Below are 15799 nucleotides of genomic sequence, written 5' to 3' on the forward strand. Positions count from 1 at the left end.
ATGACTCTGGTTATTAATGTTGGTTAAAAATGATAAAGTAGGGAGTGGTGGCTCATGCCTATAATCCTAACTACTTAGGAGGCAGAGAACTGGAAGGCAGCAATTTGAGGCCACCCTAGGCAAACAGCAAGACCCCATTTCAATCAATAAAAAGCTGGGTGTGGTGATTCAGTCTTGTCATCTAGCTACACAGGAAGCTTAAATAGAAGAACCACAGTTCAGACTGGCCTGGGCATAAATGCAAGAACCTATCTCAAAATAACCAAAGCTAAAGGGGCTGCAGGAATGGCTCAGGGGGTAGAGCACCTACCTCGCAAGTGTGAGTTCAAACCCGAGTACCACAAAAAAAGAGAAAAGCAATTCTAGTATTTGCTAGGAGAGCAAGGATTCATGAAAATACTTTGACAGGAATATTAAAATAACAGTCCTAAGAGATCTATCTGGATTGTAGAAATGGCCAGGTCTCATCAACAGTACTTGTGAACAAGAAAGGAAAATTATATAATTAGACATCTGAAACTGAATGATTACTTGTCCCATAATCAAAGTATGAATCTTCAGTGCCTACCAAGTGCTCAGTAAATAATTTACTGCACAATCTGAAGAACAGCCAAGTGTCCTTTAGTTCTCTAGACTACAAATTACAAGGTCTTTAAAGCTTTCCTTGTGAAATGGTTTGACTCTCCTCATTCTTCCAGCTCTACATTTTCTTCTTCAATGTACTCACCCTAATTACCCAATCCCAAAATGGAACATGGAGGAAGCAGTATTTCAAAGCATTTTTTACTAGTAGAAAATAAAACAACTAGTGCAAGAAGTTCTGAGAGTACAATATTCATAAATTCCCTTAATCATTATGGGAATTTCTTTGATCCTTTGTTGAAGAAACTCCAGAACCAGTTACATTACTTTCAATTACCTTGACTTTCTCATCCTAAATAAAGCACAAGCATGCTTATGAAAACATGCAAGCCACAAGAGACCCGCCTCACAAGAAACAGCAAAAATTCAAATTTGCCAATCACCTTTCCTCAAAACCAACTGTTTCAAAAAGAAAAACAAACTTAAAACCGTTAAGTGCCATAACAATTTTTTAATTGGTAACAGAAATGAGGCTGCTGCTCTATCAACAGTTAAGAAATCTTCTCAAATTAAAAAAAAAAAAATCTTCTCAAATGGTAACAGGGTAATGTGCTTGGCCACATAAAACCATTCGTTTTTAGATCTGGGCACAGTATTTTTTTAAGAAAAACCATGACAGAATCATACTCTACTTTTAAAAAATGACCGTAATATGTCTTTTGTTATTAAGCAAGTGAGAAGTAGCTCTCTGCAATCTTTAAAACAACGCACTGAAATGCATCTTAATTTCAGAGTTTTATTGTATTGCACTAAAGGAACAGCAGGATGGTTATACAATTCTGTTTTGAAAATCTAAAGTACTTGCAAATTCTTAAGAATACCTTTACCACCAGATTAGAACTGTAAGCATAATATAACCAATTTCCTAATAAGTAAGGTCTTACAAATAAAAACACATTTAAAATAGCTTTAAATGCATTCTTCACAAGTAACTCAGTATATATTTTTATATCATGTTCACTTATGCTTAAGAATTAAAGCAAGTATATTACTCTGATGGAAATATGGAAAATTTCTCATTCATGCAATATATAGGGATAATATTCAAGTCAAAGGGAAAAAAATCCCACTTTTCTTATTTTTGTAAATGTATCCATATATAATCATCTACATGATAAATGAGGAGACCTATAAAGTCTCCCACAGGTCAAATAAACATTTTCAGTTCATCAGAAGTACCTGATAACTAAAGCTAATTTATAATTAGATGGCATTTCAATAAAACCAATATGAGACCTACAAGTTCCTATAAACAAAAGCTTCCAATGGACTAAGGACAGTCAGTAACTGACGCAGTCATTCGGAGGATTATGGCTGTTCCTTAAGGAGTGCAAGTTCAAACCTTTCAATACCAGAGGTAATCATTTTATATTAATTTAAACGTAATTCCATTTAAATTCTTTATCCAAGTATAACATATGAAAACAGTCTTTCCACAAGCAAAAAATGTGGAAACATTTAAAAAATAAGGAGTCATTTTTTAAAGAAACAGATCAAATTCCATACGCTACTCTTGGAAACAGGATCTTGCTGGATAGAATCCCTTCACTTGGTGGCTTTTTGCATGCACTTAACTGGACCAGTTCTTCTGTGTGTTGTTCTAAGAGCTCACCAAAACATAGATCATGCTGAAAAAAGAGAGAAGTCATTAATTCAAACATTCTAAATTATAAAAACTAAGAGCACAAAAAAGTTGAGCTGTTTTATACAGCAAACTAGTATGTGGCACCATGCCATCAAAGAAATGAAAAGACTAATGGCGAGTTCATACTGTGATTTTAATTTGGATTTATGGACTTCTGACTAAGGTAAGAAGGACTTGGCCCAGTGCATGTGCTATACTTGCTCCCTATTTCCTTTCCAATTTTAGCAAGTAGAACAGCTCAGCTGAAAGCTTAATGGGGATCAGACCTTAAAGGTGTAATTCAAAACACCATACCCTCTGGAGCTGCACAGAGTGACAGGAGGCAGCAGCTCCAAAGAGCACACTTTGTGCTAGGCCCCTGTGATAGTAGGCAGTACCTCACTTTAATGCTCCATGCAGTCCTACAAGGGAGGTACTGGTATTATGCCCATTTCATAGAAGGGAATGAAGGATCAATTGAGTAATGTTCTCCTTAGAGCCTATTGCTTAGAGCCTTTCCCATTAGACAACAGGGTTTAAAAACAAAAGGGTACAAGCCAGGAGTGTTACTCAATATTTTCACCCTGTGAGACAGCTTCTCACAATAAAGAACAATCAAATCCAGAATGTCTATGGTATAAAAGTTGAAAAGCCCAACTTAGAGAATAGTGAAATGAGCCATCAGTATAAAAGGGGAGACACATCTATAACTGCACCACCCTACAGCACAAACTGTTGTGTTCTTTTTAAAATTAGGATACATTCACTATACAGGGAGGGATTTTAAGTGACAATTCCAATTAGGCTTATATCATACATTAGTTACATTGTCCCCATCATCTCCCCCTAATCCCCTCCCCACAACACTTAAAGCAATTGTAAGAGGTTTCTTTTATATATTCATATAGATATATGAAGTCCATCAACCATATACCCTCACCTTAATCTCCTTCACCCTCTCACTGGTTCTCCTCATACACACTGTACCTATTTTACAGTCCTCTCGTTATTAATATTTAAGTTGATGGTCAAAGGGGCTTCTCAACTTGTTCCCGCTCTGGGTATACTTTACTTTGGTCCATTCAGCCTATTCCATTACTCTCCGTTACCCCTTCGCCTCCTACCCACCCCCCATTTTTCAACAGCTTTCAATATACATCCTTATATTCTCTTCCTTCACAGACGTTATGTTTTACAGTATTACTGATGTTCTATCACTCTTTTCCTTTTTTCCCTATGTTCCATAGAGTAGTTCCACTATTACAGACATAGTCTACATGAGTTTGTATATGATCATGCCTTTTAGATCTCTCTTCCACATATGAGAGAAAACATGTGGCCTTTGTCTTTCTGAGGCCGGTTTATTTCACTTAACATGATGTCCTCCAATTGCATCCACTTACTTTCAAACCACATATCATTCATTATTCCTTATGGCTGAGTAAAATGCCATTGTGTATATTTACCACATTTTCTTGGTCCATTCATCAGTTGTAGGGCACCCAGGGTGTTTCCAAAGTTTGGCTATTGTGATTAGCGCTGCGACGAACAACAGTGTACAGGTGTCTCTACTGTATCCTGACTTACATCCAGTGAGTGGTATCACTGGATCATATGGCAGTTCTATCTTTAGTTTTTTGAGGAATCTCCATACTACTTTCCATAATAGTTGTGCTACTTTGCATTCCTACCAGCAGTGTATAAGGGTTCTTGTTTTGCCACATCCTCACCAGCATTTATTGCTGTTATTACCCTTGATTATGGCCTTGCTAACTGGGGTGAGATGAAATCTAAGTGTTGTTTTGAGTTGCATTTCTTTTTTTTTTTTTGAGTTGCATTTCTTTTAGAACCAGGGAAGTTGAACACTTCTTCATGTATTTACTGGACATTTGTACCTCTTCCTTTGAGAATTCCATTTAATTTATGTGCCCATTTCTTCATTGGGGTGTTGATTCCTTTGAGGTTGAGTTTTTTGTGTTCCCTGTAGATTCTGGATATTATTCCCTTATCAGATAAATAGCTGGCAAAGATTTTCTCCCATTCTGTGGGCTGTCTCTTTAGTCTAGTGACTGTTTCTTTTGCTGTGCAGAAGCTCTTTAGTTTGATGCAGTCCCATTTGTTCATTCTTTCTCTTAGATGCTGAGCCTTTTGAGTTCTACTTAGGAAGTGTATTTCCTACTAATTCCTGGTGTTGTTTCAAAGTTTCAGGCCTTATATTAAGGTCTTTGATCCACTTTGAGTTGACTTTGGTAGTGTGAATGACAGGGATCTAGCTTCAGTTTTCTACATGTGGATATCCAGTTTTCCCAGCAACATTTGTTGAAGAGGCTGTCTTTTCCCCATCATGTTTTGGGCTCCTTTGTCAAAGATCAGCATCCTGTAGATGCACAGATTTATGTCTGGATCTTCTATTCTGATCCACTGGTCTTCCTATCTGTTCTTGTGCCAGTAACATGCTGTTTTTATTATGGCTCTGTAGTACAGTTTGAAGGTGGGTACTGTGATACTTCCAGCAATGGACTTTTTGCTTTGGGTATTCGAGGTCTTTTGCATATCTATATGTAGTTCAGGACTGACTTTTCTATTTTTGTGCAGAATGTCATTGGAATTTTTATAGGGACTTTTCTAGGAATTTTTATAGGAACATGGAGATTGCTTTTGGTAGTATGGCCATTTTCACAATGTTGATCCTACCAATCCACAAGCATAGAGATCTTTCCATTTTCTAATGTCTTCTTCATTCAATTTCTGTCATCAGTAGTTAACACTTATCATTAAAAAGTTCTTTGGTTTCCTTCATTAAATTTATTCCAAGGTACTTTATTGGTTTTGAGGCTATTGTAAATGGGATTGTTGCCCTGATTTTTCTTAATCTGTTCGTTACTGTTGTACAGGAGGACTACTGATTTCTGTATGTTAATTTTGTAACCTGCTACTTTGCCAAAAGAATTTATAATTTCTAATAGTTTTTTGGTCGACTTTTTAGGGTATTTTAGGTGTACAATAATGTCATCTGCAAATAAGGATAGTATGACTTCTTCCTTCCTTATTGAAATGCCTTTTATTTCTTGCTCTTGTCTTATTTCTCTGGCTAGAGATTCCAAAACTATATTGAATAGGAGTGGGGAAAGCAGGCATCCCTGTCTGGTTCCTGATTTTAGTAAGCATGGTTTCAGTTGTTCTCCATTTAGTATAAATAAACTGTTTTTTTTTTTTTCATTCATCCCATTCAGATCAAGCAAACCAGAAAATAAAGAGCAGAACAGTTTATGAAGAATAGGAAAAGAAGTAAACACTATCTCTGGAGAGACACTGAAGCCAAGCACTTCTATTTTGCAAACTCACACAGTCCTATCCTCTCAATACCATTACTCTGACATGAAGAATAAGGATTATTCTTTACCAACTGAGTATATCTGCAAACTTAGGAACAGCACTCCTATTCAAACTCTGTGCCTCTGGTTACAGCCCACTACTGGCATGACATGTTCCACTGTACATCTCAAATGAAAATGTGGGAATTGGATGGAGTATACTGTGCCATTACCAATTACCACCACTCAAGACACTGTGTTATTCAAGTGGTCTTTAAGGTATTAAAATGCCTGCAACTTCATGGGCAGCAAAATGAAATCATATGTTCATTTTATTTTTTTAAACTTACCCATATAGGTAGTAAAAAAATGCTAGAAGGTAAAAAGCTAATTTGCACCATCCTTCTTTCTGACAGTATGCTAAAATATCTGCATTCATGATGGTAGTAGGGTCATAGAGTCCTGGTCCACTCATCACCGGTCTACTCATATACCTGGAAAAAATATAGCCCATTAGCCACCTGGAAAAGGACAGCAAACCTTCAAGACAAAAATGAGGATTTTTCTTCTCAGCGCTTGTTACAAGGAGGTGGTCCAGTTAGCAAAGTACACTTTTACTTAATTTTACTTAATTTTAAAACTAGAGCCCTTAAATAAGAATGGAGCAGCTACACAAATCATGTCTGGTTTTGATGTTTTCAGAAATCTAAGAAAAATAGGAGTAATTGTAAAAGGGAAATTAGATTATCTTTTAACTTTATCTCAACATAATTTTAGACTTGCACCAGAGAAGGTGCAAGAACCCTTCACCCAGAGTCAAAATGCTCACATTTACTGCACTTGCAGTAAATGCTCATTCAGTCACTAACCATGGGTACTTTTCTTTCTGAACCAACTCAGAGTTGCAAACATGATACCACTCTACTCCTATAACACCTTTTTAGTCTGTATTTCCTAAAATTGAGAGCAATGAGATTTTGACATGTTTATAACAAAAAATTCTTAACTCTATTCAAGGTAGATATAACTATTTGAAGTTATAAAATGTGGCTATCTTCTATAAAATAGCCAAATATTTTTACAGTCATAAAGTAAACATGGAGAAAGAAGAAGACACACACTGTTTTATTTTTTAAAGATAGACAAAACTAATTTAAGTGAGTAGAGAAGAGGCAGAAGGTAATCTTCTGGGGCTGAAATGCTATATACCTTGATCTCTGGGGGAAATTTCACAGATATATTCAACCATACATACAAATTCACTACATTTACACTGTAGACTTATACATGTTATTGTAAGTTATACATCATCTTTTTTTAAATCTCCTTAAAAAGTAACGAAGCAAGCTCCTTATTGTACTCCGTGAGAGGTACTAAAAGTTATCTGTTCCCTGAGTTTTTAAAAGTAAATGCTAATTAATTTTCAGTTTTCATTTAGGTGAGTAACATATAAGATAACCATGTCAACCACAATAAATTTTAACTAGAAAAAATATTTAAAGTATATCTAAATATTACCTCCAAATATGATATGCCAAGAGGGGCATATTGAGGCCCAGTGTAAGCCATTCTGCTGCACAAAGAAACATGACACAGAAGAAAGCATGGATGAGGTACTCTGGAAGTACAAGCTGGAAGAAAAACACAAGCCCATTACCAAACACCTTGGCAGTGAGTCAAATGCTAATCTGGAAAGGAGGTGGTAACCAAGTTTCCACACTTAAAAAAAAAAAAAAAAAAAAATCACTGTTTTCTTAGAATCAGAAACAAAATATGACACTGAGTTTTATTTCCATATTTAGCTTTTTACCAAAAGCAGATTACAAACAAACTGAACAGAGGCTATAGCTTACACTAAAAGAATAGGTATGACTTAAAATTTAAAACTCAAATTCTTGGAGGAATTGGAAAAGTTATACAAAGTTACCACCCAGATTGATCAGTTACTTGCTAATCAATTGGAATGCTTTTCATTTCCACCAGCAAAAATGACAAAAATACAAAAATGAAATACCTGGTCACATGCAAGATGATAAAAAAAAATTCACAAAACACAACTCCCATTTGTAAGTTCATATATTAGTGTTTTTAAGCCTTTAACAAAAACCAGGAATGTTACACATACAATATTTAGCCAATCACATCACATTACCACAAAAGTAAATTTTCAATGGAAAGCCAATCAGCCAATAATCTCAGCACAGTCACAAGTTGAAGATCATTAATATGCACAAATGCAAACGATGTGCTTTCTGCAATGTACGAGGGAAAAGACTGCATTCTTAACCATAAAATAAGAATTTCCCAGCTTCCGAAGTTCTCATTCTTACATGGCCTTTCGGTTCCTTTATACCTGCTTCAATGAAATACTGCATGGCAGAAGACAAGTAGAGCCTCAGAATCCAAAAAGAAACTAAGTCTTTTGATAGTAAGAAGAATTAAGTGAGGAAAACTTAATTCGAGAAAAATGTGTTTTATAAAATGGCCAAGACTTAATGCTTTTATTTTAAATCACCTTTCTCATCCTAAAGATTTCAGCCTAAAAATTTTGTTAAATAAAAAAAAATCAAAACCTTTTATTGCAAGATTCAGCCAGAGCACCTACAAAGTCATAGTTGAAAAGCCAGTTTCTCAATTGGCTTTATACCAAGTTAAATGTCATTACCATTGCTGTAGAAGTAATACAATTATACTACACACTAAAACCCAATTTTCCAATACTTCCAAATTACTTTTTCCAATTGAAAGCTTTCTTTTCCCCTTCTGATGCTGAGAACCAAACCCAGGTCCTCAGGCAAATGCTCTACCTATGAACTTATATCCCTAGTCCTAGAGTAAACTTTTTAATATTATTTTAAATAAAATTCTAGTAAAACCAACTAATTAATCTATGCCATTAGCCAGATATTTTCTATGAAATTCAGTCATTATAAAAAATGTCAGATAAATTCTGCCTATGTATATAAACCTATAAATAAAATGAACGTTTAAGCCAGCTCTGTTTATGATCAAAGTTCCCTAAAACAACAACAAAAAATATCTATAGGACATCTGTGAAATCCCATGACTACAACCAGAACAAATCAAGAAAAGCATACATGAGAAGCTCCACTAGAATTGTTTTTGTAACACTCATTTAAATTACAAACCTATTTCAGCCCTCTAAGCCAATTGATACCTAACCATACAAATTACCTTGCAAGGTTTCATCCTACACTTACAGACTGAGGTACAGAGGAAATAATTTTGAAATCAGCATGACCCATTGCCTAAAGAATATCCTTTAGGAAAAGAGCTAATATAAAGGTAGCCTTCAACTCTACCAGTTCTAATAAGAAACAAATCTCATACTCCTCAGAAACAGTCCAGAAACATTTATTATGCATTTCTCATTAAAAAAAAAAAAAAATCAAGGGCTGGTGGAGTGGCTCAGAGGTAGAGCATCTGCCTAGTAAGCGTGAGGCCCTGAGTTCAAACCCCAGCATCACCAAAAAAAAAAAATTAACAACAAAAAAAAATCAGTTCTCTCCAATCATTCTTCAATGAAGATGAAATTTCACTGTAAGAACCACAAAAATCATTCTATTTAGGAACCAAAGTTCACACAAAAACTAGTATCCAGAAAAAAAACCAAAAACCTCATGCAAATATGGCAGAAATGATAGTATTTAAACATGCAAAACAATATTCTTGTTAAAGTTCACGTTTTTAAAAGTAGTATTTGTCTTCCCCCATACTTTGGCAGAACTGTCAAAACAAATTTAAATAGGGAAAACTGTCAGATGCACTGCTGCTCAGCCAAATATCGGCACCCTATCCAAAATGTACTTGTACTGCTATAAAAGCATCTTTCCAACCTTCTGTACCATCAGGATGTCTCAAGCTCATGTCTTTTCTCAATGAAAATTCCTTTCCATTAAGAAAAGCCAGAAATCACACTCTATATGTTAAAATGAAATTACTCCCTCTTAAAATTATAGTAAATAAGGAAAACACAGAGCTTGAGCTTAAAGATCAGGATGTCTGGGTTCAAATTTTGCCTACCTTAGCTCTGTAACCATGGGCAAAGTGCTTCAAACTCACAAAGCAACTTGGTTAACTATGCTAATTTAGGAGAAGAAGAATATACATACCTCATACCCCTTAAGACTGTCATGATAACTGAATGAAAAAAAAAAAAATCCAGGGGAAGTACCTACAAGCACAGAGCCTGGCACCCAGGAAAATGCAACTGATGTCAGCTGTTACTCTCATGTCATTTGGTTCTTTAAAGTAATGAAAAGCCAATGGGCACAGAATGCTATTAATAAACAAAAGGAGAAAGTTCAGTTTCTTAACTTCTTGGTAACAATTAAGTGTAAAGTACTAAAGATGTTTTACAATACACACTTACTACTTTCCAAACAGAAGGCAGATTCATTCCTTGTTTTGTTTCCTAAGAGCAGGGAAACAGCTAGCAAATTAAAACTGCTAATTGTACCTGTATCAATTGAACCTGTTAACAGTTCTCTAAGCACAACCAGAAATCTATTTCATCATTGACATTAATCTGGGAAACAATGTTCAAACAGCAAAGTGACTTTATAGGTGCTTTACAAAATAAGATCTTCTACCATGCTAGTGCATTGGAGTTTCACACAATTCTCATCTTAAAGATTAATTACTACTTTCTATTGCTTGAATACAAACACACTGCTTTCTCACAGGCAACTTTTCAGTTTCTAACCCATCAGGCAAAATCACACTTACAGACTAGGAGAATCTTCCCAAAAGAAGAAGGAAAAAAAAAAATATATATATAAATATATTTATATATTTATAACCCTCAAGCACAAGGGAACCACACCATCACTAAATCCATCATAGCCTAGAACTTAGGTTAAGACAGGCCTGTTTTAGAAATTAAAGTACACAGGTATAACTATGTAGATCTTTATATATAAATTTCTATCTGCAAAGTTCTGGCACCTTGAGTCCAAAGGGCAGCATTATTGCAAGTAAGATTCCAGAGCCCAAGAACAGAGCAATCTACCTAAAAGATCCTGATAAACATCAGCTGAACGACTGAACCAATGTCTTCCAGAACACAAGGCAACCTCAAGTAATACTAGACACAGCAGGTGAGTCCACACTCCAGATTCCATTTGTATGCTGCCTCCTAAGTCACAGCCCAAGAACAATTTCACCTTCTAATAAAATAATTTTATGTTGAGCAACTTTCAAATACTACACCAAATAATTTAATGCAGATGTGCCTATGGCTATAACATTTTTAAATGCATAAGCATTTAACAGCTTTCCCTACTTTACTGGGCCAGCAAGCAAACATTTGCAAAAAGTATGAAGTTTCATGAAATCATAAACCTCAACAGGCATATGAACAAGCACACTGAACAGAACAGTACAAGTACAAATGCCCTAACCCTCCCCATGAAATGAACGTAGCATTAAAACATTAAACTAAAAAGCAGTACACACCTTTAGTGCAATTTTGACTCTTTTAATCTTTTTGACCTTTTCAACTGTCTTTGGCCGACAATGTAAAAAGCAGATTGGAAGAATGTTAGTATGACAGCTGACAAGATCACCAGTAGATTAATAATAGTCAGAATAGTCAAGCATGATAGGAAAAAGAATTATTTTTTTATTATTCTACCTACTTCAAAATATACAAATATATCATGCTACTGAGAATATTGGCCATTTTCAAATTACATCAAGTTAAAAGCAAATACATTTTAAAAATCTAAAGATAAATCTGTTACTATAACTTACAGGATTCAGGGTATTACACTGGTCTATAGGATTCTTGTAATCAGTCTTCAGCTCATCAAATGCTATAATCTAAAATAAAATTAACACAGTTAGGACCACTCATTTAAAAGCAGCAATAAGCCTACCCCATTGTCATATAATTATTGAATAAACCAAAAGTGCACTTGAATTACAGGAATTTATAGGAACTCGAATATGCTAAAGAGTAAGAGCAACCAGAGTCAGATTTAAAGAACTGAAAACATTTTCATGTCATTAGTACTAAAATGAACCTATGATCCTGTGATAAGTTTTTAATTACCAATGTTCTCAATGCCTCTGTTCAAGTCATTTTTCTACTTGAATTGAGTTTTCCTTCCCTTCATAACTGTACATAAAACCCCTCTTCCTGTGTGGACTCCTCTCTGTAGGTTTTTCCTGACTCCTGTCAGCAGAAGTAAGCATATTCTTGTCTAGGTCTCACATTTATAATGTAGTATGGTGTTTATGTGCAGGTTTGTTCCCCCCACTGGACTGTGTGGGCCTCAGGGAGGACCGTTTTCAATTATGCCCTCCCTCGGCACAGTGCTCAGGGAGATGCTAGAGAAGAATTCAAAACAACTCAGTTTATTCTCATTTGGGCTCAAATACATTTCTGAGAATGTTCTGTTCATGCTTTGGAGAAATATGGTTTTAGCCAAGTCAAAATGTGCTAAGAATCAGAACAGGGGTTGGTTGTATACCACTCTGAGCCATTAACTCAGGTGTCAAGAAGCCAACCAGGTTTCTGGGGGAGCTATTTTAGTTGCTGTCACTGGTCACCCAGGACAGAGGACCTAACTAACCATTCTGCTAGTGGGTTAGGCATAGTTCTTTGGATATGATAGAATGTTACTCAATATTATCAGTGATCAGTGGCGGTGCGTTATTTCTGGCTTTTAACATGCTTATTTCCCAATTAAAGTTCTTAGTGTCATAAAAACATGGGTTTTTCATAATTGCTAGAATTTCACAAAATTAGCCAACCTACTGTAATAAAACCTGCAATCAAACAGAAATAGAAGAAAAACTAAACTGTTATCTCCAGAACAGCAAAGATTTTCATTACATACACGACTGTATCCCAGGGCCTAAAATACAACATAATGCCTGGCACATAATTGTTTGACAAATATTTATTGAATGAAAGAGGGGGGAGGTTAAAAAAAGTGAAAGATAAAAAAAAGCACTAGGCAAACGAATTAAAAAACACAGAATTCAGCGAAACAGATTTTCCTTTGCTAATGATCTCTAACACAGTTAAATGTTAAAAGCATAAAGTACAATTACAGAAGTAAACAAATAAAAATAAAGTGTAATTAGAAAATAATTTCTGATTAGTTATGAATATAATTAGTCAGCTACATGACATTCAGTGTGCTATATCCCCAATGTATTTTAGTAACAAAACTTCAAAACCAGGACCATAACTGCAATAAATACAATTACTTGCTTATAACAAGCTCCAATGTAATAGCAAAATGAATACAAAGCTTATTTTTAAAACTAATTTTTTCAATTGGACATTTTCTTTCAGGTGGCTTCAAAGGATTTTTTGAGTCAGTTGATGAATGGGTTTCTTTGCAGTGCTATAAGAATTTTCTAAATTCTTCTGGTAAGATTCTTAACCTGGTGGTTTTCCTCCCTTTTTACAGCTGCGCAGCTGAACAAAAAACATTCGTAAAACTTTCCACATTCGTAAAACTTTCCACTGAAGTATGAAACAACAAATACATATCCCTACAGATGTCAAAGCACACAACTCAAGACACCTTCAAATCTGGTGAGGGCCTTGAAGGAATGACTGCTGTACTTTCAGCTTTAAAACCATCTGTGCCCCAGCTCTGCCCTGCCCAGCGCACCCACCTCAGGTCAGGACTAACTTAACTGACAAAACCATTACCAATGAAAACATCCTCCCATACAACAATCAGTGTAAACAAGATTTGGGGGATTTCACTTAAGGGTTCAAAAGAGTCTTCTGGAAAATATAAAGCTACATATTTACTTAAAACTGTTTCTGAAAGGATGCAATAATTTTCTTAACTAAGAAATCCCTGAGCACAAAAGCTCTCCACTAACCTGTGGAACAATTTTTTTAAATTCTGTAATAGGACTTAAAATTATCTACTCCATCCAGACACAATCCCTTCAACACTGCAACTCTGAAAAAAGGCATTTGAGGTTTTCCTTAAATCAAATCCAACCGGACTTAAAATGCAAAAAAGTGAAAAAATTCACCCCACAACTCTCTTCTATGAATCTCCATCCTCCCTGAGAAAAAGCGAACCTATCAAGCAGAAAGTGAGGGAAAGACAGGTGGAAGAACGCCAGACTTTCAGTTTCATGGGAGGCTGACTAAGGCGGAGTTAGTTCGCAGCTGGCATTATCTTATTTATTGTTCTTCCACCAAGGCTGGAGATGTCCTTCAAGCTTCTGGTTCCTGGAGAGGAGCATTTTGAGGTAACAGTTATTTCTGATGCAGTGAACAGCCTACACAAGCCTTCTCCACTCCACAAGCAGGCTGGTTCTAAAATAAGTACAATCATGCTGTTTGGCAAAAGGGAAGGGATTTGTGATATCAATCTACTTTTGAGACCATTGTTTGCACATAATACTGTTGCCATTTAATCACTCTGGCCCCCAAGTTTCCTAGGGAATGAGTGATTGGAGTGTGATGGTTCATATTTGTAATCCCAGCACTCGGGAGAGAAGGTTGGAGAATTGTGAGTTTGAGGCCAGCTTAGGCTATGTAGTAAGTTCTCAGCCACAGTGGGCTATGTAAAGAGATCCTGTCTTCTTTTTTTGTTTGTTTGTTTTTTGAAATGCTGGGCACTGGTGGCTCACACCTGTAATCCCAGCTACTTAGGAGGCTGAGACAGGGGAGAATACTGGTTGGAGGACAGCCTGGGCACAAAGTTCGAGAAACCCCCATCTTCAAAATAACCTGGAGCAAAAAATGGACTTGGGGTGTGGCTCAAGAGGTGGGGCGTCTGCTTTGCAAGTGCAAAGTCCTGAGTCCAAAACCCCTACCCAGGTCCCATCCAAAAAAAAAGAAAAAAACAAAGAAATCAGTTATGGTCATGATAAAATCTGCCTTAAAATTTACATCACTGAAACTAATACCAATGTTCCAGAAGGTACTGGAATATGGAAAGGGCAGAAGCATATATGGGATAAATTTTTAATGAATGTTGATCTCAATGCTTCTAAGGTTGTGCTAGAAAACAGAAACCGTTAACAATCTCTTGTAGACCCGTCACAGGGAACTTGGAGCTTGCTCCGTACAGGGCTCATTAAGAATCTGCTTCTATCCTGCAACATGACACAGGCAACAGAAATAAAACTGCCCTAGAGAAGTTTACGGTGTCTGAGCATTTCCAAAATCGAATGAGAACAGCTTCGGCTATAGGAAGCAACCCTCAATACAGAGGTGTCTTGGAAAGCTGCCTCTTGAACTCCCGCAGTCAAAGTATGATTTACGGGGAAACGCGGAGTTGGGAGTTGCAGCTTGCGCAGCCATCGATCCGGGCGACATCAAAGTTCACCAGCAAGCAGGAATCCAAAAAGCTCCCACCTCCTGCAAGTCGAGTTGCAAATTCAGCTAAAGTAGGTTAGGAGGATGCGCCCTGGCCACGCTCGGATCTGTCCGTATTCCAGGATGGAAATCCGCAAAACTTGACGCCAAGTGCGCATCACCGCTCCGCGCGCACTTGACATCCTCCCGGCCCTGGGGCCCCGAGGCCAGGGCCGTCCAGCCGGCCGTGGACTCCGCGTCGCCCGGCCGGGCCCAGGAGAGGCAGCTCACCGTGCGCGGCCTGCGCCGGGACCCGGCGGCGCATCCGACCTTCGGCGCGCAGGCCGGGAGCGCGCGCACCGCCCGGCCCCATCCCGGCTCGCCGACCTCCGGGGCCGGAGCAACGCCGACCGCGGGTCCGCGGCGACCCGAGGCTGCGGCGGCGCCGCCTCGCCCTCCCTCTTTCGGCCCCAGCTACTCACGTGCCAAATGGCGAAGAAGATGAGCGCAGCGGTGAGCAGCAGCGCCAGCATGTAGCAGAAGGCCGCGAACGTAAACGCCATGGCCGGAGAGAAGCTGGCAGCCGCGCCAGTGCCAGCGGAGAAAGGCAGCGCAGGGCCCTCTGGGTAAAACCATTCACTTCCCCCGGCAGCAGCCACGACCGCCGCCGCCGCCGCCGCCGCCTTGGAGCCCGCCCTCCCAACGCGCCTGCGCACCACGCCGGACTCGTCGGCGCCCTCTGTTGTCAAGAGTCTACGTGCAGTTCCGTTGTCCGCACAGCTGGTCTATTTGCTTGTCCTTCATTGTCTCGCTTATTCTTTGAACAAGTATTTATTGATTGAGTTCCTAATTTGTTCCAGACCCCATGCTTCTCCCTTGAGATACAAAAATAAGTAATATAGTGCTCGC

At 37.7% G+C, this 15799-nt stretch overlaps 1 protein-coding gene and 1 non-coding gene across 3 annotated transcripts; one reads left to right on the forward strand and one right to left on the reverse strand.

Annotated features, from left to right (window-relative positions):
• Nucleotides 1-1364: 1364 nt before the first annotated feature.
• Cnih1 (cornichon family member 1) lies at nucleotides 1365-15563 on the reverse strand. 2 transcript variants are annotated; one of them, XM_074067965.1, is made up of 6 exons: nucleotides 15373-15563; nucleotides 11356-11424; nucleotides 11059-11106; nucleotides 7099-7211; nucleotides 5931-6074; nucleotides 1365-2270 (listed from the first exon to the last, which is right to left on the reverse strand). In XM_074067965.1, exons 1-6 carry the CDS (start codon nucleotides 15451-15453, stop codon nucleotides 2243-2245), a joined length of 483 nt encoding a protein of 160 aa, XP_073924066.1. In that variant the 5' UTR covers nucleotides 15454-15563; the 3' UTR covers nucleotides 1365-2242. The 2 variants fall into 2 exon arrangements, with proteins under 2 accessions (XP_073924066.1, XP_020017620.1); XM_020162031.2 differs by lacking the exon at nucleotides 11059-11106 and having other exon boundaries at nucleotides 15373-15555.
• Trnat-agu (transfer RNA threonine (anticodon AGU)) lies at nucleotides 8999-9070 on the forward strand. The gene has a single exon. It is a non-coding gene; the product is annotated as a tRNA-Thr (tRNA).
• Nucleotides 15564-15799: the final 236 nt, after the last annotated feature.

The sequence above is a fragment of the Castor canadensis genome, chromosome 3 (assembly GCF_047511655.1).
Source record: "Castor canadensis chromosome 3, mCasCan1.hap1v2, whole genome shotgun sequence".
Taxonomy (NCBI): Eukaryota; Metazoa; Chordata; class Mammalia; order Rodentia; family Castoridae; genus Castor; species Castor canadensis.

Excerpts from the sequence above, each read along its gene's own strand:
- Cnih1 (XM_074067965.1), bottom strand. The coding sequence starts at position 15,453 with ATGGCGTTTACGTTCGCGGCCTTCTGCTACATGCTGGCGCTGCTGCTC. Across the intron at positions 7,212-11,058 it reads GAGTCAAAATTGCACTAAAG|CTTGTACTTCCAGAGTACCT; the intron begins GTGTGTACTGCT and ends TTTTTCTTCCAG. Across the intron at positions 2,271-5,930 it reads TTTTTTTACTACCTATATGG|CATGATCTATGTTTTGGTGA; the intron begins GTAAGTTTAAAA and ends CTCTTTTTTCAG.